This window comes from Dicentrarchus labrax, unplaced genomic scaffold (assembly GCF_905237075.1).
Source record: "Dicentrarchus labrax unplaced genomic scaffold, dlabrax2021, whole genome shotgun sequence".
In the NCBI taxonomy this organism is placed as follows: domain Eukaryota; kingdom Metazoa; phylum Chordata; class Actinopteri; family Moronidae; genus Dicentrarchus; species Dicentrarchus labrax.
This window is the reverse complement of record NW_026136704.1, coordinates 16,643,690-16,666,358: the sequence shown is the minus strand read 5'-3', so window position 1 is coordinate 16,666,358 and position 22,669 is coordinate 16,643,690. Positions and strand designations below refer to the sequence as shown.

Genomic DNA, 22,669 nt, shown 5'->3' with positions numbered 1-22,669 from the left:
CCAACCTCCCCCTTCCTAACACAAGATGCCAGGTCCTTTTGTGTTTTGTAGATTGTGATGTCTGGACTTGGCTTTGCACCTGAATGCAAGATCCTGTAGGACACCTCATATGTAAAACACACCAGCAGGGGGTCGGCCCTGATGTCTGCAGTGGGCAGAGGGGTGGGAAAGCACTTCCTGGAAGGCCAGACCCCTACAGCAGACAAAGGGGTGTGAAAGAGGTGGTCCTCAGGTATAAATGTTTAGCTATCCCCATGTTCGGGGTCCTTCTTCATCTTTGACCGCTCGTGTGTTGATTGACCTTTTCTTTGCAAGAAAATAAACTTGTCGGCCGGCAGAAGTTCTCTATTTCATTCTTCACCAGCAGCAGAGAAATTTCCACAACACTATGCCTCAAAACCATGTTTCAATACAACTTTCAACAAGCTGTAGCACTCTTATTTTCCCCATTTAAGGGCACAATAGAGTATTCTGTCAATCTAATCTTGGTATTCTGTTGGAAAATAAATCCCCTTGCACTTGCTAATCTGCTACGACTTCTCCCATTTAATCCTGTTATTCTCTACCTCATGATAGTTGTCCCTGCCCACGGTTTCAGCTGCTAGTTCTGCCAGCTCCTGGGATGGGTCTGCCCCTGGAGAGATGATGATCAACACCGGCTCCCATTCCAATGTCTCAGTGTACAGACGACGCAGGTTCAGAGGAGGAGGGGAGAGTTCTCTCATACCTGCAGAGAAGAGGAGAAGGAGATAGGAAGATAATGATGGGTGTGAAAGACAGATCTGTAAAGTGTGTTGCAACATTTTATTTAAAGTTGATATGCTACTGAAAGTCAAAGTGACTGGATATACTGCACAGACAGGTTACACCGGGAAGAGAGAGAGAGAAATGCAAGCTATTAAGTACCATCAAAGGGGCATTTGGTAAGGGTATATTGGAAAGGATAAACAGGTGGGGTAGACAAATAAAACGGAAAAAGATGAGGTAACACTTTATTGCTGGCTCATAGTCTGCTCACATATAGTTTATAGAATATTTGTAACAATTCAACTGTTAAGTTTTGTCTATAGATGTTTAAATGATTATCTATAAAGTATATATGACAATTAATGAACATATCTTAACAAAGATGTTCTTTGTGCCTAAACCTAACCAAACCTTAATGACAGTGGAGTTATATCATAAAATGGTTGTTGAATCTCAATTTATAAACTGTTGAAATCTTACAAATAGTCTTTAGGGTATCAATGATGACAGGGAGACAGAGGGAGGGCATGGACAGGGAGGGGTAGAAAGGGCCTTGGGGGGGTCCACAGAAGGGAGGTTTGGGGGGAAAAAAAGGAGAAGAAGTGGGAGAGCAGAAGGGAGCTGATGATGGTGAAAGGGAGAGAGGGCAGAAGAAGAAGACACTGAGAGAGACAGAGTGAGAGAGATTAGGAGGGTGATGTGCTGTGCATACTGAGTGCTAGGTATGCAGCAGTATTCATCACACATCGCAGAAGAATACCTTGTCAGCCCCCTGGTGTTGAGAAGCCAGGCTCTTTGTGTATGTGTCTAAGTGTGTGTCTGCATGCGTGTGTTTCCTCACTGAGCATTAGGCTCTAATCCTGCTGTAATATATTGAATCGCCTATCAGATATGAGTTAATAGTGACACACAAGCAGTGATACACAGGGCATACACAGTGTGAGTGGCTGTGTTAGAAATTCCACTGTGACGTTACTCGCGCGTGTATCAGCAGATATCTCTTTCAGATACACATAGGGCATACGTACGCACGCACACGCACAACCACACACACACAGTGCTGTCTTTTCTGGTTGCGAAGACTGCCTGGGCTGGAACATTCTTTTGGTGTCTGCTGCCACATGCAATCTCCTGCACTCAAGTACAAAAACATGCACGCGCACAAGGTCTTGGTAGAGAACATCGCAGTGCGACCTTTTGCTGCATCACCATGGCAACACTAAGAAAAACAGTCATCTGACCACATGGCTTGTGATGTCTAACTGCAAAAAAAAGAGAAAAGGCGGCATTAACAGAACATGCGCGTGCACAAATACATACACAACTACTTTTGACATGGGCAGGTAATCAGTATTCGTGCTGCAGACCAGCATCCTCTGTCTGTGAATAGCAAAGCTCACCTTGGCTTTATGACACACAATCAGGGCAAAGAGGAGCCTAGAAAAAGACAGTACCACAGTTTCCCTATGGTTTAAACGCTGCTAAGTGGAGGACACACTGAATGGTGAAGAATTAATAAGCAGACACTTGGTCACACACAACACTTAGGCCAGGACATAGGCATTGAGGTTTTCTTTTAATATCTTTACATTTTTGTATTTAAATCACTATAATTGGCAGGATATATTTGCATCTAAATGCTGAATGATCGTTTAAACAAAAAAGGGTGTCTTCTTGGCTGAATGATTAATTTAATTGATGATGAGAAAGACAGAGAGATGTTTTTTTATACATTGGTGAAAGTATTTGTATTTTTGAGAAATAGAGTGAGTAAGCCATTGAGCGAGCACAAGTGTATGTGTGTGTGTGTGTGTGTGTGTGTGTGTGTGTGTGTGTGTGTGGTTGTGTTCACCCAGGCATGCCTGTGTGCGTGAGCAGGGCCCAGGCCTGGACTGGGGGGATTGAGTGAGATTAGCTGTAAGAGGATTACAGACCATGCCTCATTAGCATACTGATTTACAGCCAAAAACACATACACACAAAATCTTCTTCTCCCTTGTTCTTTTTTTTTTATCTGTCTGTCTCTCTATTGCTCTCTCATTCAGATACACACTCTCATCCATATCATGCACTTGTACACACACTACACCGTCATCAATGGGTTCACTTGGTTTTCAAAGAGTGTGTGGTCACCCAGATAGAGAAAGTGTGTGTTTTACAAGAGTTGGCCACAGACAAACAAGAAGAGAGACAAAGAAGTGGCAGTTGTGCTTTTCGGGGAATGAGAATGGAATGGAAATTGACAGTTGTTGTTTAACATTTCACATATATGACAGAGTCTGTCACAGACTTTCTGGCATGGTAAGTAGCATGTCAGTCTCATAATTTGAGGGTTGGTCGTGTTTATTTTGAAAGTAAAGTTGAAAAAAGATGAAAGGACAGTGTTAGAAAACAGTCAAATATGCAAATACCGTAATAATGCTCGCCATAAAAGACAGTCAAATTGGCTGATTGACACCATTAAACACAAAGACATGGCGCACACACACGCGCACACACACACACACACACACACACACACACACACACACACACACACACACAAAGGCTCGAGTGTCACCCTCAATGAGCCAGTATTATTATTAGCACTCTGGAGCAGCTGCACAACAGCTGAAACTGAGTTTCAGTCAATAGAGCTTTTGCTATCAGTAGGAACCAAGGCAGTCATGGTACTCTGGCTCACCAAAGTGCTCTCTCCCCCTCTGTCTATATTTTCTGCCTTCCATCCTTTTTTCAACCACTTCTTTTCTGCTGGGGCTCTTTTGAATGTACTATTTATACACACTGATGAAACTGTTTGAGAGTTGAGAAAAATACTACCCTAAAATTAGTCAATCATTTTTAAATAACATGGGCAATTTTTATTCACATTCACCACTGACAAACTGACTAGTCTTTTGTTTACTTCTACCTCAGTAACTCTGAGCATGACCATGAAGTTCTTAAAATGTTTGGAATAATTAAACAATAAAAAGAAAGTTCAATGTCAGTTGAGCAATTTCATCTAATGATGTAGACTGTGGGATTCGGTTGAAAGCAGCGGAACAAGCAGATAAATCGATGTTGTGTTAATGGTTGGATGGATGTGTTAAGATCCTTTTGTCAATTGCTGAATGGTTATTGCTCACCTTTTAATATGTGACAAGGGCACTAACTACCTAATTGGCACAGTAGGCTAACCTTGTGAGGCAGCTGTACTCACAAGATCACACACATGCTATGCATTTGACCAGCATCCTGATAAGAAATTACTGGCGTGGTTTGACGTGTCTCCACTCAAAAATAACAATGGCAGCTGCTAAAGAGGTTAGCATAGAAGCTGCTAGCCTAAATTATATAGAGAATTTCTTGAATGAAACAAGAGCAAAGAACTGCACGAAAGGCACAACCATAAAACATTTTTTAAGGTTCTGAAGGATTCAGCTGTATTCATATCTACAGTGATGTTTGAGGTAACTGTTACACTTTGTTGTTAGTTTAGTTACAGTTACACTATTCACTTCAATATAACAGGCATACGCCATGGATTCAGTTAATTTTGCCATAGGAAAGTCATTAGGATTCAAATTTTAATGGGCTCTTCCATGGCTCATACTACACTCTGCCACCAAGATTCATGAAAATAAGGCCAGTGGTGTTGTCTGTAATCTTGCTAACAGACAAACCCACAAACAAACAACCCCACAAATGGGACCAAAAACATAACCTTCTTGGTGGAGGTAAAAAAACAAACTGTGACAACTATTCTCAAAAACAATGCAAAATTTTGAAGTGAGTGTGAGGTATGGTGTTTATGGAGATTTATGCTGGAGGGTGTAAAACAAACAAAGATAAGTAGGAAATGCTGGACTGAGAGCAGCAACAGGGCCATCACAGATGATCTACATTGTCGTGAAAAATTGCCCCAAGAGAGGCTTCTTTGTGATTCCCAGATTGGCATCAGTTATATGGTTTTCATATCTTTTACATATCAACTGTACTGTCATGTGGCTTTAAGAGATTTTTGGCATCAATTAATCCATGTGTCATTCGTTCTTTTAATATTCAATTGAGATTCCAAAATCGAAAAATGAAAAAACAGTTTGTTATTTCCTTATTCGTTTATGAATCTGATACCAAAAAACAAATAACGGTTAATTTTTTGTACTTTCGATTCATTGCTCAGATCAAAAATAGGAAATGAAATAACGGGCCATGGATTGATTTTGATTTTGATATAAAAAATTTTCGCTTTGTATGCACCGGAAGTTATTGTCTCGTTAGCTTGATTCACTTCTTCAGTTTAACTAACGTTAGCCTTCAAAACTGAGGATCAATCATGGAGAGTTTCATCTTTTCATTCATCTTTCATCTTCATTTTCCTGGCGAGTGTGCGAAAAGCTGCAAGCTGCCTGTTACTCCAGTCTGCTTTCTTTAACTTCTTAACTTTTATTCTATTTTTGTTTGTTCTTATTTTCACTGTAACTCTATGAAGTCCTGCCCTCCTCTCCAACGATGTTGTTTGAGAGAGTTTTTGTGTTAATTTTCATGTTTTAATGCCGCTTCCACCATACACGCTGCCGTTGTTTACTCTGGAGAACAGCTGATCGCACTAATGCCGGTCGGTACAGTGGACAGAGCAGCTGATTTACCAGCTGAACTCTGGAGAAAACACACTGGGGGTGCAGAGGAGGGAAGCAACGTCGGGGGAAGAGAGGAGGGTCGAGACAGGACAGGTTTATGGAGAAAGAGAAGATTTAAGCCGAGTCTCCCCTCTCTTGTTATGGTGGATGTGCGGTCTCCTAGCAACGGAATGTATGAACTGATGGCAATGACGCGCAGCCACGCAGAGAACCGGGAGTCTGGTGTGTTTTGCTGCACAGGGACATTACGGACCGGAGCGTATCTGTTGCTTTCACATCGTCCGGGCGGACCGGGGTTGTACCAGGAGCGAACAGCTCTCTGGCCCGGGTGCTGAACTGGTGGCCGTTGGACTCCGTCAATATCATCTACTAAGAGAGATCCTGCACGTCATCATCGTTGTCGTACATCCCTCACTCTGCAAACCCGACATCCTTCTATGTGCCTCTGGTGAAGAGGAAGCCTGCGACCACTTTAAATTATACTATATATATTCTTAATATATGTATGTCTATTTCATATGGAGCATGTAACGAAAGTAATTTCCCCCTGGGATTATTAAAGTATATCTGATTCTGATTGTTCAGAGGAACTAAACGGGTGACTGTCAAGACATCGCTGGATACCCATCTGCTGCAGCGTAGTAGAAATCTCTACATGTAACAGTTTCAAATAAGTCCTTATAGTTTCAAATAAGTCCTTACATACAGAGTACAATCACTGCATGATTGAGTTTTTTCAGGCTTTGCGAAACTGTGGCAAACTTCCAAGCGCAACACACGAAGAAGACAATAACTTCCGGCTCACACAAAGCGAAAAATTTGAATATCAAAATCAAAATTGATCCGTGGCCCGTTATTTCATTTCTTATGTTTGATCTGAGCAATAAATCGAAAGTACAAAAAATGAACCGTTATTTGTTTTTTGATATCAGATTCATAAACGAATACAGAAATAACAAACCGTTTATTCATTTTTCGATTTTAGAATCTAAATTCAATATGAAAAGAACGAATGATACACAGATTTCAATTGTATGGTTTTCATGTTTTTTACATATCTACTGCATTGTGCAGTCATCTGACTCAGATTATGAGACTGACGCGCTGCCTACTGCGCCAATGAGGCTCAAAAATGTATAATTTTTATGATCGAGAGAATTTGTCACAGTTGCAACTGTGGAGACACTCGATTTTGTGATACGTCTGCCTACTCTGCAAACAAGGCAGTACGACGACAACAACCCCAGTTGTCAAAGTTGCAACTGTTGAGCAACTCGATTTCGTGATACGTCTGCCTACTCTCCACACAAGGCAGTGCGACGACATCAATCCCAGTTGTCACAGTTGCAACTGTGGAGCAATTCGATTTCGTAATACGTCTGCCTACTCTGCAAACAAGGCCGTAGGAGCTCTACGTCCATAAAAGGTGAACAACAATCATTCCACTTGAAAGTTCATCCCTGACCTCGAACACAACAACTGACAAAACGGCCGACTGTGCCAACGAGGCTCGAAAAACTGTTATTTTTATGATCGAGAGAATTTGTCACAGTTGCAACTGTGGAGCGACTCGATTTTGTGAAACGTCTACCTACTCTGCAAACAAGGCTGTGCGATGACATCAAACCCAGTTGTCACAGTTGCAACTGTGGAGCGACTCGATTCCGTGATACGTCTGCCTACTCTGCAAACAAGGCAGTAGGAGCTCTACGTCCACCAAAGCTGAACAACAATTATTCAACTTGACAGTTCATTCACGACCTCGAACACAACAACTGACAAAACGGCCTACTGCACCAACGAGGCTGGGGAAATGTACACTTTTGTCACTGACATGTTGTCACACCAGCAAGAGGGCCATAGCAGACGCAAAACAACGCACTACTGACTGAATGGTGGTGTATTGGTATGATGGTTTTGTAAGACTACGAGATTTTTTGGCATCAATTGTATGGTTTTTACATATCTACTGCATTGTGTGGTCATCGGACTTTAAAACTCTTGCCCCGTGTATGGCTCGAACTCACGACCTTCAGATTATGAGACTGACGCGCTGCCTACTGCGCCAACGAGGCTCGAAAAAACGACATTTTTATGATCGATACAATTTGTAACAGTTGCAACTGTGGAGACACTCGATTTCGTGATACGTCTGCCTACTCTGCAAACAAGGCATTAGGAGCTCTACGTCCATAAAAGGTGACCAACAATCATTGAACTTGACAGTTCATTTGCGACCTCGGACACAACAACTAACAAAACGGCGTACTGTGCCAACGAAATTCAAAAAACTGTTATTTTTATGATGGAGAGAAGTTGTCACAGTTGCAACTGTGGAGCATCTCGATTTCGTGATACGTTTGCCTACTTTGCAAACAAGGCAGTATGACGACAACAACCCCAGTTGTCGCAGTTGCAACTGTGGAGCATCTCGATTTCGTGATACGTCTGCCTACTCTGCAAACAAGGCAGTATGACGAGAACAACCCCAGTTGTCGCAGTTGCAACTGTGGAGCATCTCGATTTCGTGATACGTCTGCCTACTCTGCAAACAAGGCAGTGCGACGACATCAAACCCAGTTGTCACAGTTGCAACTGTGGAAGTAATTTGATTTCGTAATACGTCTGCCTACTCTGCAAACAAGGCAGTGCGACGACATCAACCCCAGTTGTCACAGTTGCAACTTTGGAGCAATTCGATTTTGTAATACGTCTGCCTACTCTGCAAACAAGGCAGTAGGAGCATTACGTCCACCAAAGCTAAAGAACAATTATTCAACTTGACAGTTCATTCACGACCTCGAACACAACAACTGACAAAACGGCCTACTGCACCAACGAGGCTTGGGAAATGTACACTTTTGTCACTGACATGTTGTCACAGCAGCAAGAGGGCCATAGCAGACGCAAAACAACAAAACAAAACAATCCTGATTGAATGGTGGTGTATTGGTATGATGGTTTTGTAAGACTACAATTTTTTGGCATCAATTGTATGGTTTTTATTTTTTTTACATATCTACTGCATTGTGTGGTCATCGGACTTTAAAACTCTTGCCCTGTGTGAGGCTCAAACTCACGACCTCCAGATTATGACTGACACGCTGCCTACTGTGCCAACGAGGCTCGAAAAACTGTTATTTTTATGATCTACAGAATTTGTCACAATTGCAACTGTGGAGACACTCGATTTCGTGATACGTTTGCCTACTTTGCAAACAAGGCAGTATGACGACAACAACCCCAGTTGTCGCAGTTGCAACTGTGGAGCATCTCGATTTCGTGATACGTCTGCCTACTCTGCAAACAAGGCAGTAGGAGCTCTAAGTCCATAATAGGTGAACAACAATCATTCAACTTGACAGTTCATTCGCGACCTCGGACACAACAACTGACAAAATGGCGTACTGTGCCAACGAAGCTCAAAAAATTATTATCTTTATGATCGAGAGAAGTTGTCACAGTTGCAACTGTGGAGCATCTCGATTTCGTGATACGTCTGCCTACCCTGCAAACAAGGCAGTGCGACGACATCAAACCCAGTTGTCACAGTTGCAACTGTGGAGCAATTTGATTTCGTAATACGTCTGCCTACTCTGCAAACAAGGCAGTAGGAGCTCTACGTCCATAAAAGGTGAAGAACAATCATTCCACTTGAAAGTTCATCACTGACCTCGAACACAACAACTGACAAAACGGCCGACAGCACCAACGAGGCTTGTGAAACAAGTTTTTTAAGACTACGGGATTTTTTGACATCAAGTGTATGGTTTTCCTGTTTTTTACATATCTACTGCATAAGGCGGTCATCGGACTTTAAAACTCATGCCCCGTGTGAGGCTCGAACTCACGACCTTCAGATTATGAGACTGACGCACTGCCTACTGCGCCAACGAGGCTCGAAAAACTGTTATTTTTATGATCGAGAGAATTTGTCACACTGTGGAGCGACTCGATTCCGTGATACATCTGCCTACTCTGCAAACAAGGCAGTAGGAGCTCTACGTCCACAAAAGGTGAACAACAATTATTCAACTTGACAGTTCATTCACAACCTCGAACACAACAACTGACAAAACGGCGTACTGTGCCAACAAGGCTCAAAAAACAGTTATTTTTATGATCGAGAGAAGTTGTCACAGTTGCAACTGTGGAGCATCTCGATTTCGTGATACGTCTGCCTACTCTGCAAACAAGGCAGTATGACGACAACAACCCAAGTTGTCGCAGTTGCAACTGTGGAGCATCTCGATTTCGTGATACGTCTGCCTACTCTGCAAACAAGGCAGTAGGAGCTCTACGTCCACAAAAGGTGAACAACAATTATTCAACTTGACAGTTCATTCCCGACCTCGAACACAACAACTGACAAAATGGCCTACTGCACCAACGAGGCTTTGGAAATATACACTTTTGTCACTGACATGTTGTCACAGCAGCAAGAGGGCCATAGCAGACGCAAAACAACAAAACAAAACAATCCTGATTGAATGGTGGTGTATTCGTATGATGGTTTTGTAAGACTACGAGATTTTTGGCATCAATTGTATGGTTTTTATTTTTTTTACATATCTACTGCATTGTGTGGTCATCGGACTTTAAAACTCATGCCCCGTGTGAGGCTCGAACTCACGACCTTCAGATTATGAGACTGACGCGCTGCCTACTGCGCCAACGAGGCTCGAAAAAACGACATTTTAATGATCTACAGAATTTGTCACAATTGCAACTGTGGAGACACTCGATTTCGTGATACGTCTGCCTACTCTGCAAACAAGGCAGTAGGAGCTCTACGTCTATAAAAGGTGACCAACAATCATTGAACTTGACAGTTCATTCGCGACCACGGACACAACAACTAACAAAACGGCGTACTGTGCCAATGAAACTCAAAAAACTGTTATTTTTATGATTGAGAGAAGTTGTCACAGTTGCAACTATGGAGCATCTCGATTTCGTGATACGTTTGCCTACTTTGCAAACAAGGCAGTATGACGACAACAACCCCAGTTGTCGCAGTTGCAACTGTGGAGCATCTCGATTTCGTGATACGTCTGCCTACTCTGCAAACAAGGCCGTGCGACGACATCAACCCCAGTTGTCACAGTTGAAACTTTGGAGCAATTCGATTTCGTAATACGTCTGCCTACTCTGCAAACAAGGCATAAAAGGTGAACAAGAATCATTCCACTTGAAAGTTCATCCCTGACCTCGAACACAACAACTGACAAAAGGGCTGACTGCGCCAACGAGGCTTGGGAAACGAGTTCTGTGAGACTACGGGATTTTTGGCATCAATTGTATGGTTTTTATTTTTTTTACATATCTACTGCATTTTGTGGTCATCGGACTTTAAAACTCATGCCCCGTGTGAGGCTCGAACTCACGACCTTCAGATTATGAGACTGACGCGCTGCCTGCTGCGCCAACGAGGCTTGAAAAAACAATATTTTTATGATGGACAGAATTTGTCACAGTTGCAACTGTGAAGACACTTGATTTCGTGAAACGTCTACCTACTCTGCAAACAAGGCATAAGGAGCTCTACGTCCACAAAAGGTGAACAACAATCATTCAACTTGACAGTTCATTCGCGACCTCGGACACAACAACTGACAAAACGGCGTGCTGTGCCAACGAAACTCAAAAAACTGTTATTTTTATGATCGAGAGAAGTTGTCACAGTTGCAACTGTGGAGCATCTCGATTTCGTGATACGTTTGCCTACTTTGCAAACAAGGCAGTATGACGACAACAACCCCAGTTGTCGCAGTTGCAACTGTGGAGCATCTCGATTTCGTGATACGTCTGCCTACTCTGCAAACAAGGCAGTAGGAGCTCTACGTCCATAAAAGGTGAAGAACAATCATTCCACTTGAAAGTTCATCACTGACCTCGAACACAACAACTGACAAAACGGCCGACAGCACCAACGAGGCTTGTGAAACAAGTTTTTTAAGACTACGGGATTTTTTGACATCAATTGTATGGTTTTCCTGTTTTTTACATATCTACTGCATTAGGCGGTCATCGGACTTTAAAACTCACGCCCCGTGTGAGGCTCGAACTCACGACCTTCAGATTATGAGACTGACGCGCTGCCTACTGCGCCAACGAGGCTCGAAAAACTGTTATTTTTATGATCGAGAGAATTTCTCACACTGTGGAGCGACTCGATTCCGTGATACGTCTGCCTACTCTGCAAACAAGGCATTAGGAGCTCTACGTCATCGGACTTTAAAACTCTTGCCCTGTGTGAGGCTCAAACTCACGACCTCCAGATTATGACTGACACGCTGCCTACTGTGCCAACGAGGCTCGAAAAACTGTTATTTTTATGATCTACAGAATTTGTCACAATTGCAACTGTGGAGACACTCGATTTCGTGATACGTTTGCCTACTTTGCAAACAAGGCAGTATGACGACAACAACCCCAGTTGTCGCAGTTGCAACTGTGGAGCATCATGATTTCGTGATACGTCTGCCTACTCTGCAAACAAGGCAGTAGGAGCTCTAAGTCCATAATAGGTGAACAACAATCATTCAACTTGACAGTTCATTCGCGACCTCGGACACAACAACTGACAAAATGGCGTACTGTGCCAACGAAGCTCAAAAAATTATTATTTTTATGATGGAGAGAAGTTGTCACAGTTGCAACTGTGGAGCATCTCGATTTCGTGATACGTTTGCCTACTTTGCAAACAAGGCAGTATGACGACAACAACCCCAGTTGTCGCAGTTGCAACTGTGGAGCATCTCGATTTCGTGATACGTCTGCCTACTCTGCAAACAAGGCAGTATGACGAGAACAACCCCAGTTTTCGCAGTTGCAACTGTGGAGCATCTCGATTTCGTGATACGTCTGCCTACTCTGCAAACAAGGCAGTGCGACGACATCAAACCCAGTTGTCACAGTTGCAACTGTGGAAGTAATTTGATTTCGTAATACGTCTGCCTACTCTGCAAACAAGGCAGTGCGACGACATCAACCCCAGTTGTCACAGTTGCAACTTTGGAGCAATTCGATTTTGTAATACGTCTGCCTACTCTGCAAACAAGGCAGTAGGAGCATTACGTCCACCAAAGCTAAAGAACAATTATTCAACTTGACAGTTCATTCACGACCTCGAACACAACAACTGACAAAACGGCCTACTGCACCAACGAGGCTTGGGAAATGTACACTTTTGTCACTGACATGTTGTCACAGCAGCAAGAGGGCCATAGCAGACGCAAAACAACAAAACAAAACAATCCTGATTGAATGGTGGTGTATTGGTATGATGGTTTTGTAAGACTACGAGATTTTTTGGCATCAATTGTATGGTTTTTATTTTTTTACATATCTACTGCATTGTGTGGTCATCGGACTTTAAAACTCTTGCCCTGTGTGAGGCTCAAACTCACGACCTCCAGATTATGACTGACACGCTGCCTACTGTGCCAACGAGGCTCGAAAAACTGTTATTTTTATGATCTACAGAATTTGTCACAATTGCAACTGTGGAGACACTCGATTTCGTGATACGTTTGCCTACTTTGCAAACAAGGCAGTATGACGACAACAACCCCAGTTGTCGCAGTTGCAACTGTGGAGCATCATGATTTCGTGATACGTCTGCCTACTCTGCAAACAAGGCAGTAGGAGCTCTAAGTCCATAATAGGTGAACAACAATCATTCAACTTGACAGTTCATTCGCGACCTCGGACACAACAACTGACAAAATGGCGTACTGTGCCAACGAAGCTCAAAAAATTATTATTTTTATGATCGAGAGAAGTTGTCACAGTTGCAACTGTGGAGCATCTCGATTTCGTGATACGTCTGCCTACCCTGCAAACAAGGCAGTGCGACGACATCAAACCCAGTTGTCACAGTTGCAACTGTGGAGCAATTTGATTTCGTAATACGTCTGCCTACTCTGCAAACAAGGCAGTAGGAGCTCTACGTCCATAAAAGGTGAAGAACAATCATTCCACTTGAAAGTTCATCACTGACCTCGAACACAACAACTGACAAAACGGCCGACAGCACCAACGAGGCTTGTGAAACAAGTTTTTTAAGACTACGGGATTTTTTGACATCAAGTGTATGGTTTTCCTGTTTTTTTCATATCTACTGCATTAGGCGGTCATCGGACTTTAAAACTCATGCCCCGTGTGAGGCTCGAACTCACGACCTTCAGATTATGAGACTGACGCGCTGCCTACTGCGCCAACGAGGCTCGAAAAACTGTTATTTTTATGATCGAGAGAATTTGTCACACTGTGGAGCGACTCGATTCCGTGATACATCTGCCTACTCTGCAAACAAGGCAGTAGGAGCTCTACGTCCACAAAAGGTGAACAACAATTATTCAACTTGACAGTTCATTCACAACCTCGAACACAACAACTGACAAAACGGCGTACTGTGCCAACAAGGCTCAAAAAACAGTTATTTTTATGATCGAGAGAAGTTGTCACAGTTGCAACTGTGGAGCATCTCGATTTCGTGATACGTCTGCCTACTCTGCAAACAAGGCAGTATGACGACAACAACCCAAGTTGTCGCAGTTGCAACTGTGGAGCATCTCGATTTCGTGATACGTCTGCCTACTCTGCAAACAAGGCAGTAGGAGCTCTACGTCCACAAAAGGTGAACAACAATTATTCAACTTGACAGTTCATTCCCGACCTCGAACACAACAACTGACAAAATGGCCTACTGCACCAACGAGGCTTTGGAAATATACACTTTTGTCACTGACATGTTGTCACAGCAGCAAGAGGGCCATAGCAGACGCAAAACAACAAAACAAAACAATCCTGATTGAATGGTGGTGTATTCGTATGATGGTTTTGTAAGACTACGAGATTTTTTGGCATCAATTGTATGGTTTTTATTTTTTTTTACATATCTACTGCATTGTGTGGTCATCGGACTTTAAAACTCATGCCCCGTGTGAGGCTCGAACTCACGACCTTCAGATTATGAGACTGACGCGCTGCCTACTGCGCCAACGAGGCTCGAAAAAACGACATTTTAATGATCTACAGAATTTGTCACAATTGCAACTGTGGAGACACTCGATTTCGTGATACGTCTGCCTACTCTGCAAACAAGGCAGTAGGAGCTCTACGTCTATAAAAGGTGACCAACAATCATTGAACTTGACAGTTCATTCGCGACCACGGACACAACAACTAACAAAACGGCGTACTGTGCCAATGAAACTCAAAAAACTGTTATTTTTATGATTGAGAGAAGTTGTCACAGTTGCAACTATGGAGCATCTCGATTTCGTGATACGTTTGCCTACTTTGCAAACAAGGCAGTATGACGACAACAACCCCAGTTGTCGCAGTTGCAACTGTGGAGCATCTCGATTTCGTGATACGTCTGCCTACTCTGCAAACAAGGCCGTGCGACGACATCAACCCCAGTTGTCACAGTTGAAACTTTGGAGCAATTCGATTTCGTAATACGTCTGCCTACTCTGCAAACAAGGCATAAAAGGTGAACAAGAATCATTCCACTTGAAAGTTCATCCCTGACCTCGAACACAACAACTGACAAAAGGGGCTGACTGCGCCAACGAGGCTTGGGAAACGAGTTCTGTGAGACTACGGGATTTTTGGCATCAATTGTATGGTTTTTATTTTTTTTACATATCTACTGCATTTTGTGGTCATCGGACTTTAAAACTCATGCCCCGTGTGAGGCTCGAACTCACGAACTTCAGATTATGAGACTGACGCGCTGCCTGCTGCGCCAACGAGGCTTGAAAAAACAATATTTTTATGATGGACAGAATTTGTCACAGTTGCAACTGTGAAGACACTTGATTTCGTGAAACGTCTACCTACTCTGCAAACAAGGCATAAGGAGCTCTACGTCCACAAAAGGTGAACAACAATCATTCAACTTGACAGTTCATTCGCGACCTCGGACACAACAACTGACAAAACGGCGTGCTGTGCCAACGAAACTCAAAAAACTGTTATTTTTATGATCGAGAGAAGTTGTCACAGTTGCAACTGTGGAGCATCTCGATTTCGTGATACGTCTGCCTACCCTGCAAACAAGGCAGTGCGACGACATCAAACCCAGTTGTCACAGTTGCAACTGTGGAGCAATTTGATTTCGTAATACGTCTGCCTACTCTGCAAACAAGGCAGTAGGAGCTCTACGTCCATAAAAGGTGAAGAACAATCATTCCACTTGAAAGTTCATCACTGACCTCGAACACAACAACTGACAAAACGGCCGACAGCACCAACGAGGCTTGTGAAACAAGTTTTTTTAAGACTACGGGATTTTTTGACATCAAGTGTATGGTTTTCCTGTTTTTTACATATCTACTGCATTAGGCGGTCATCGGACTTTAAAACTCATGCCCCGTGTGAGGCTCGAACTCACGACCTTCAGATTATGAGACTGACGCGCTGCCTACTGCGCCAACGAGGCTCGAAAAACTGTTATTTTTATGATCGAGAGAATTTGTCACACTGTGGAGCGACTCGATTCCGTGATACATCTGCCTACTCTGCAAACAAGGCAGTAGGAGCTCTACGTCCACAAAAGGTGAACAACAATTATTCAACTTGACAGTTCATTCACAACCTCGAACACAACAACTGACAAAACGGCGTACTGTGCCAACAAGGCTCAAAAAACAGTTATTTTTATGATCGAGAGAAGTTGTCACAGTTGCAACTGTGGAGCATCTCGATTTCGTGATACGTCTGCCTACTCTGCAAACAAGGCAGTATGACGACAACAACCCAAGTTGTCGCAGTTGCAACTGTGGAGCATCTCGATTTCGTGATACGTCTGCCTACTCTGCAAACAAGGCAGTAGGAGCTCTACGTCCACAAAAGGTGAACAACAATTATTCAACTTGACAGTTCATTCCCGACCTCGAACACAACAACTGACAAAATGGCCTACTGCACCAACGAGGCTTTGGAAATATACACTTTTGTCACTGACATGTTGTCACAGCAGCAAGAGGGCCATAGCAGACGCAAAACAACAAAACAAAACAATCCTGATTGAATGGTGGTGTATTGGTATGATGGTTTTGTAAGACTACGAGATTTTTTGGCATCAATTGTATGGTTTTTATTTTTTTTACATATCTACTGCATTGTGTGGTCATCGGACTTTAAAACTCATGCCCCGTGTGAGGCTCGAACTCACGACCTTCAGATTATGAGACTGACGCGCTGCCTACTGCGCCAACGAGGCTCGAAAAACGCCATTTTAATGATCTACAGAATTTGTCACAATTGCAACTGTGGAGACACTCGATTTCGTGATACGTCTGCCTACTCTGCAAACAAGGCAGTAGGAGCTCTACGTCTATAAAAGGTGACCAACAATCATTGAACTTGACAGTTCATTCGCGACCACGGACACAACAACTAACAAAACGGCGTACTGTGCCAATGAAACTCAAAAAACTGTTATTTTTATGATTGAGAGAAGTTGTCACAGTTGCAACTATGGAGCATCTCGATTTCGTGATACGTTTGCCTACTTTGCAAACAAGGCAGTATGACGACAACAACCCCAGTTGTCGCAGTTGCAACTGTGGAGCATCTCGATTTCGTGATACGTCTGCCTACTCTGCAAACAAGGCCGTGCGACGACATCAACCCCAGTTGTCACAGTTGAAACTTTGGAGCAATTCGATTTCGTAATACGTCTGCCTACTCTGCAAACAAGGCATAAAAGGTGAACAAGAATCATTCCACTTGAAAGTTCATCCCTGACCTCGAACACAACAACTGACAAAAGGGCTGACTGCGCCAACGAGGCTTGGGAAACGAGTTCTGTGAGACTACGGGATTTTTGGCATCAATTGTATGGTTTTTATTTTTTTTACATATCTACTGCATTTTGTGGTCATCGGACTTTAAAACTCATGCCCCGTGTGAGGCTCGAACTCACGACCTTCAGATTATGAGACTGACGCGCTGCCTGCTGCGCCAACGAGGCTTGAAAAAACAAAATTTTTATGATGGACAGAATTTGTCACAGTTGCAACTGTGAAGACACTTGATTTCGTGAAACGTCTACCTACTCTGCAAACAAGGCATAAGGAGCTCTACGTCCACAAAAGGTGAACAACAATCATTCAACTTGACAGTTCATTCGCGACCTCGGACACAACAACTGACAAAACGGCGTGCTGTGCCAACGAAACTCAAAAAACTGTTATTTTTATGATCGAGAGAAGTTGTCACAGTTGCAACTGTGGAGCATCTCGATTTCGTGATACGTTTGCCTACTTTGCAAACAAGGCAGTATGACGACAACAACCCCAGTTGTCGCAGTTGCAACTGTGGAGCATCTCGATTTCGTGATACGTCTGCCTACTCTGCAAACAAGGCAGTAGGAGCTCTACGTCCATAAAAGGTGAAGAACAATCATTCCACTTGAAAGTTCATCACTGACCTCGAACACAACAACTGACAAAACGGCCGACAGCACCAACGAGGCTTGTGAAACAAGTTTTTTAAGACTACGGGATTTTTTGACATCAATTGTATGGTTTTCCTGTTTTTTACATATCTACTGCATTAGGCGGTCATCGGACTTTAAAACTCATGCCCCGTGTGAGGCTCGAACTCACGACCTTCAGATTATGAGACTGACATGCTGCCTACTGCGCCAACGAGGCTCGAAAAACTGTTATTTTTATGATCGAGAGAATTTCTCACACTGTGGAGCGACTCGATTCCGTGATACGTCTGCCTACTCTGCAAACAAGGCAGTAGGAGCTCTACGTCCACAAAAGGTGAACAACAATTATTCAACTTGACAGTTCATTCACAACCTCGAACACAACAACTGACAAAACGGCGTACTGTGCCAACAAGGCTCAAAAAACAGTTATTTTTATGATCGAGAGAAGTTGTCACAGTTGCAACTGTGGAGCATCTCGATTTCGTGATACGTCTGCCTACTCTGCAAACAAGGCAGTATGACGACAACAACCCAAGTTGTCGCAGTTGCAACTGTGGAGCATCTAGATTTCGTGATACGTCTGCCTACTCTGCAAACAAGGCAGTAGGAGCTCTACGTCCACAAAAGGTGAACAACAATTATTCAACTTGACAGTTCATTCCCGACCTCGAACACAACAACTGACAAAATGGCCTACTGCACCAACGAGGCTTTGGAAATATACACTTTTGTCACTGACATGTTGTCACAGCAGCAAGAGGGCCATAGCAGACGCAAAACAACAAAACAAAAAAATCCTGATTGAATGGTGGTGTATTGGTATGATGGTTTTGTAAGACTACGAGATTTTTTGGCATCAATTGTATGGTTTTTATTTTTTTTACATATCTACTGCATTGTGTGGTCATCGGACTTTAAAACTCATGCCCCGTGTGAGGCTCGAACTCACGACCTTCAGATTATGAGACTGACGCGCTGCCTACTGCGCCAACGAGGCTCGAAAAACTGTTATTTTTATGATCGAGAGAATTTCTCACACTGTGGAGCGACTCGATTCCGTGATACGTCTGCCTACTCTGCAAACAAGGCAGTAGGAGCTCTACGTCCACAAAAGGTGAACAACAATTATTCAACTTGACAGTTCATTCACAACCTCGAACACAACAACTGACAAAACGGCGTACTGTGCCAACAAGGCTCAAAAAACAGTTATTTTTATGATCGAGAGAAGTTGTCACAGTTGCAACTGTGGAGCATCTCGATTTCGTGATACGTCTGCCTACTCTGCAAACAAGGCAGTATGACGACAACAACCCAAGTTGTCGCAGTTGCAACTGTGGAGCATCTCGATTTCGTGATACGTCTGCCTACTCTGCAAACAAGGCAGTAGGAGCTCTACGTCCACAAAAGGTGAACAACAATTATTCAACTTGACAGTTCATTCCCGACCTCGAACACAACAACTGACAAAATGGCCTACTGCACCAACGAGGCTTTGGAAATATACACTTTTGTCACTGACATGTTGTCACAGCAGCAAGAGGGCCATAGCAGACGCAAAACAACAAAACCCTGATTGAATGGTGGTGTATTGGTATGATGGTTTTGTAAGACTACGAGATTTTTTGGCATCAATTGTATGGTTTTTATTTTTTTTACATATCTACTGCATTGTGTGGTCATCGGACTTTAAAACTCATGCCCCGTGTGAGGCTCGAACTCACGACCTTCAGATTATGAGACTGACGCGCTGCCTACTGCGCCAACGAGGCTCGAAAAAACTGATATTTTAATGATCTACAGAATTTGTCACAATTGCAACTGTGGAGACACTCGATTTCGTGATACGTCTGCCTACTCTGCAAACAAGGCAGTAGGAGCTCTACGTCTATAAAAGGTGACCAACAATCATTGAACTTGACAGTTCATTCGCGACCACGGACACAACAACTAACAAAACGGCGTACTGTGCCAATGAAACTCAAAAAACTGTTATTTTTATGATCGAGAGAAGTTGTCACAGTTGCAACTGTGGAGCATCTCGATTTCGTGATACGTCTGCCTACTCTGCAAACAAGGCAGTAGGAGCTCTACGTCTATAAAAGGTGACCCACAATCATTGAACTTGACAGTTCATTCGCGACCACGGACACAACAACTAACAAAACGGCGTACTGTGCCAATGAAACTCAAAAAACTGTTATTTTTATGATTGAGAGAAGTTGTCACAGTTGCAACTATGGAGCATCTCGATTTCGTGATACGTTTGCCTACTTTGCAAACAAGGCAGTATGACGACAACAACCCCAGTTGTCGCAGTTGCAACTGTGGAGCATCTCGATTTCGTGATACGTCTGCCTACTCTGCAAACAAGGCCGTGCGACGACATCAACCCCAGTTGTCACAGTTGAAACTTTGGAGCAATTCGATTTCGTAATACGTCTGCCTACTCTGCAAACAAGGCATAAAAGGTGAACAAGAATCATTCCACTTGAAAGTTCATCCCTGACCTCGAACACAACAACTGACAAAAGGGCTGACTGCGCCAACGAGGCTTGGGAAACGAGTTCTGTGAGACTACGGGATTTTTGGCATCAATTGTATGGTTTTTATTTTTTTTACATATCTACTGCATTTTGTGGTCATCGGACTTTAAAACTCATGCCCCGTGTGAGGCTCGAACTCACGACCTTCAGATTATGAGACTGACGCGCTGCCTGCTGCGCCAACGAGGCTTGAAAAAACAATATTTTTATGATGGACAGAATTTGTCACAGTTGCAACTGTGGAGACACTTGATTTCGTGAAACGTCTACCTACTCTGCAAACAAGGCATAAGGAGCTCTACGTCCACAAAAGGTGAACAACAATCATTCAACTTGACAGTTCATTCGCGACCTCGGACACAACAACTGACAAAACGGCGTGCTGTGCCAACGAAACTCAAAAAACTGTTATTTTTATGATCGAGAGAAGTTGTCACAGTTGCAACTGTGGAGCATCTCGATTTCGTGATACGTTTGCCTACTTTGCAAACAAGGCAGTATGACGACAACAACCCCAGTTGTCGCAGTTGCAACTGTGGAGCATCTCGATTTCGTGATACGTCTGCCTACTCTGCAAACAAGGCAGTAGGAGCTCTACGTCCATAAAAGGTGAAGAACAATCATTCCACTTGAAAGTTCATCACTGACCTCGAACACAACAACTGACAAAACGGCCGACAGCACCAACGAGGCTTGTGAAACAAGTTTTTTAAGACTACGGGATTTTTTGACATCAATTGTATGGTTTTCCTGTTTTTTACATATCTACTGCATTAGGCGGTCATCGGACTTTAAAACTCATGCCCCGTGTGAGGCTCGAACTCACGACCTTCAGATTATGAGACTGACGCGCTGCCTACTGCGCCAACGAGGCTCGAAAAACTGTTATTTTTATGATCGAGAGAATTTCTCACACTGTGGAGCGACTCGATTCCGTGATACGTCTGCCTACTCTGCAAACAAGGCATTAGGAGCTCTACGTCATCGGACTTTAAAACTCTTGCCCTGTGTGAGGCTCAAACTCACGACCTCAGATTATGACTGACACGCTGCCTACTGTGCCAACGAGGCTCGAAAAACTGTTATTTTTATGATCTACAGAATTTGTCACAATTGCAACTGTGGAGACACTCGATTTCGTGATACGTTTGCCTACTTTGCAAACAAGGCAGTATGACGACAACAACCCCAGTTGTCGCAGTTGCAACTGTGGAGCATCATGATTTCGTGATACGTCTGCCTACTCTGCAAACAAGGCAGTAGGAGCTCTAAGTCCATAATAGGTGAACAACAATCATTCAACTTGACAGTTCATTCGCGACCTCGGACACAACAACTGACAAAATGGCGTACTGTGCCAACGAAGCTCAAAAAATTATTATTTTTATGATGGAGAGAAGTTGTCACAGTTGCAACTGTGGAGCATCTCGATTTCGTGATACGTTTGCCTACTTTGCAAACAAGGCAGTATGACGACAACAACCCCAGTTGTCGCAGTTGCAACTGTGGAGCATCTCGATTTCGTGATACGTCTGCCTACTCTGCAAACAAGGCAGTATGACGAGAACAACCCCAGTTTTCGCAGTTGCAACTGTGGAGCATCTCGATTTCGTGATACGTCTGCCTACTCTGCAAACAAGGCAGTGCGACGACATCAAACCCAGTTGTCACAGTTGCAACTGTGGAAGTAATTTGATTTCGTAATACGTCTGCCTACTCTGCAAACAAGGCAGTGCGACGACATCAACCCCAGTTGTCACAGTTGCAACTTTGGAGCAATTCGATTTTGTAATACGTCTGCCTACTCTGCAAACAAGGCAGTAGGAGCATTACGTCCACCAAAGCTAAAGAACAATTATTCAACTTGACAGTTCATTCACGACCTCGAACACAACAACTGACAAAACGGCCTACTGCACCAACGAGGCTTGGGAAATGTACACTTTTGTCACTGACATGTTGTCACAGCAGCAAGAGGGCAATAGCAGACGCAAAACAACAAAACAAAACAATCCTGATTGAATGGTGGTGTATTGGTATGATGGTTTTGTAAGACTACGAGATTTTTTGGCATCAATTGTATGGTTTTTATTTTTTTTACATATCTACTGCATTGTGTGGTCATCGGACTTTAAAACTCTTGCCCTGTGTGAGGCTCAAACTCACGACCTCCAGATTATAGACTGACACGCTGCCTACTGTGCCAACGAGGCTCGAAAAACTGTTATTTTTATGATCTACAGAATTTGTCACAATTGCAACTGTGGAGACACTCGATTTCGTGATACGTT

General features: G+C 43.3%; 1 protein-coding gene and 16 non-coding genes across 21 annotated transcripts in view; all 17 read right to left on the bottom strand.

Annotated features, from left to right (window-relative positions):
* LOC127361717 (cytoplasmic dynein 2 heavy chain 1) overlaps positions 1-22,669 on the bottom strand; it is a 150,939-nt gene that overhangs the window by 40,677 nt on the left and 87,593 nt on the right. For all 5 annotated transcript variants that reach the window (XM_051396538.1, XM_051396542.1, XM_051396540.1 and 2 more), the window contains one exon: positions 567-727. In XM_051396538.1, the coding sequence (XP_051252498.1) occupies positions 567-727 (161 nt within the window). The remainder of the gene's footprint in view (positions 1-566; positions 728-22,669) is intronic.
* trnam-cau (transfer RNA methionine (anticodon CAU)) lies at positions 7,372-7,444 on the bottom strand. Its single transcript has one exon. It is a non-coding gene; the product is annotated as a tRNA-Met (tRNA).
* On the bottom strand, positions 9,196-9,268 carry trnam-cau (transfer RNA methionine (anticodon CAU)). Its single transcript has one exon. It is a non-coding gene; the product is annotated as a tRNA-Met (tRNA).
* On the bottom strand, positions 9,978-10,050 carry trnam-cau (transfer RNA methionine (anticodon CAU)). The gene has a single exon. It is a non-coding gene; the product is annotated as a tRNA-Met (tRNA).
* On the bottom strand, positions 10,732-10,804 carry trnam-cau (transfer RNA methionine (anticodon CAU)). Its single transcript has one exon. It is a non-coding gene; the product is annotated as a tRNA-Met (tRNA).
* Positions 11,417-11,489, bottom strand: trnam-cau (transfer RNA methionine (anticodon CAU)). Its single transcript has one exon. It is a non-coding gene; the product is annotated as a tRNA-Met (tRNA).
* On the bottom strand, positions 13,528-13,600 carry trnam-cau (transfer RNA methionine (anticodon CAU)). The gene has a single exon. It is a non-coding gene; the product is annotated as a tRNA-Met (tRNA).
* On the bottom strand, positions 14,312-14,384 carry trnam-cau (transfer RNA methionine (anticodon CAU)). The gene has a single exon. It is a non-coding gene; the product is annotated as a tRNA-Met (tRNA).
* Positions 15,067-15,139, bottom strand: trnam-cau (transfer RNA methionine (anticodon CAU)). Its single transcript has one exon. It is a non-coding gene; the product is annotated as a tRNA-Met (tRNA).
* trnam-cau (transfer RNA methionine (anticodon CAU)) lies at positions 15,753-15,825 on the bottom strand. Its single transcript has one exon. It is a non-coding gene; the product is annotated as a tRNA-Met (tRNA).
* trnam-cau (transfer RNA methionine (anticodon CAU)) lies at positions 16,536-16,608 on the bottom strand. The gene has a single exon. It is a non-coding gene; the product is annotated as a tRNA-Met (tRNA).
* Positions 17,289-17,361, bottom strand: trnam-cau (transfer RNA methionine (anticodon CAU)). The gene has a single exon. It is a non-coding gene; the product is annotated as a tRNA-Met (tRNA).
* Positions 17,974-18,046, bottom strand: trnam-cau (transfer RNA methionine (anticodon CAU)). The gene has a single exon. It is a non-coding gene; the product is annotated as a tRNA-Met (tRNA).
* Positions 18,757-18,829, bottom strand: trnam-cau (transfer RNA methionine (anticodon CAU)). Its single transcript has one exon. It is a non-coding gene; the product is annotated as a tRNA-Met (tRNA).
* On the bottom strand, positions 19,532-19,604 carry trnam-cau (transfer RNA methionine (anticodon CAU)). The gene has a single exon. It is a non-coding gene; the product is annotated as a tRNA-Met (tRNA).
* On the bottom strand, positions 20,495-20,567 carry trnam-cau (transfer RNA methionine (anticodon CAU)). The gene has a single exon. It is a non-coding gene; the product is annotated as a tRNA-Met (tRNA).
* trnam-cau (transfer RNA methionine (anticodon CAU)) lies at positions 21,180-21,252 on the bottom strand. Its single transcript has one exon. It is a non-coding gene; the product is annotated as a tRNA-Met (tRNA).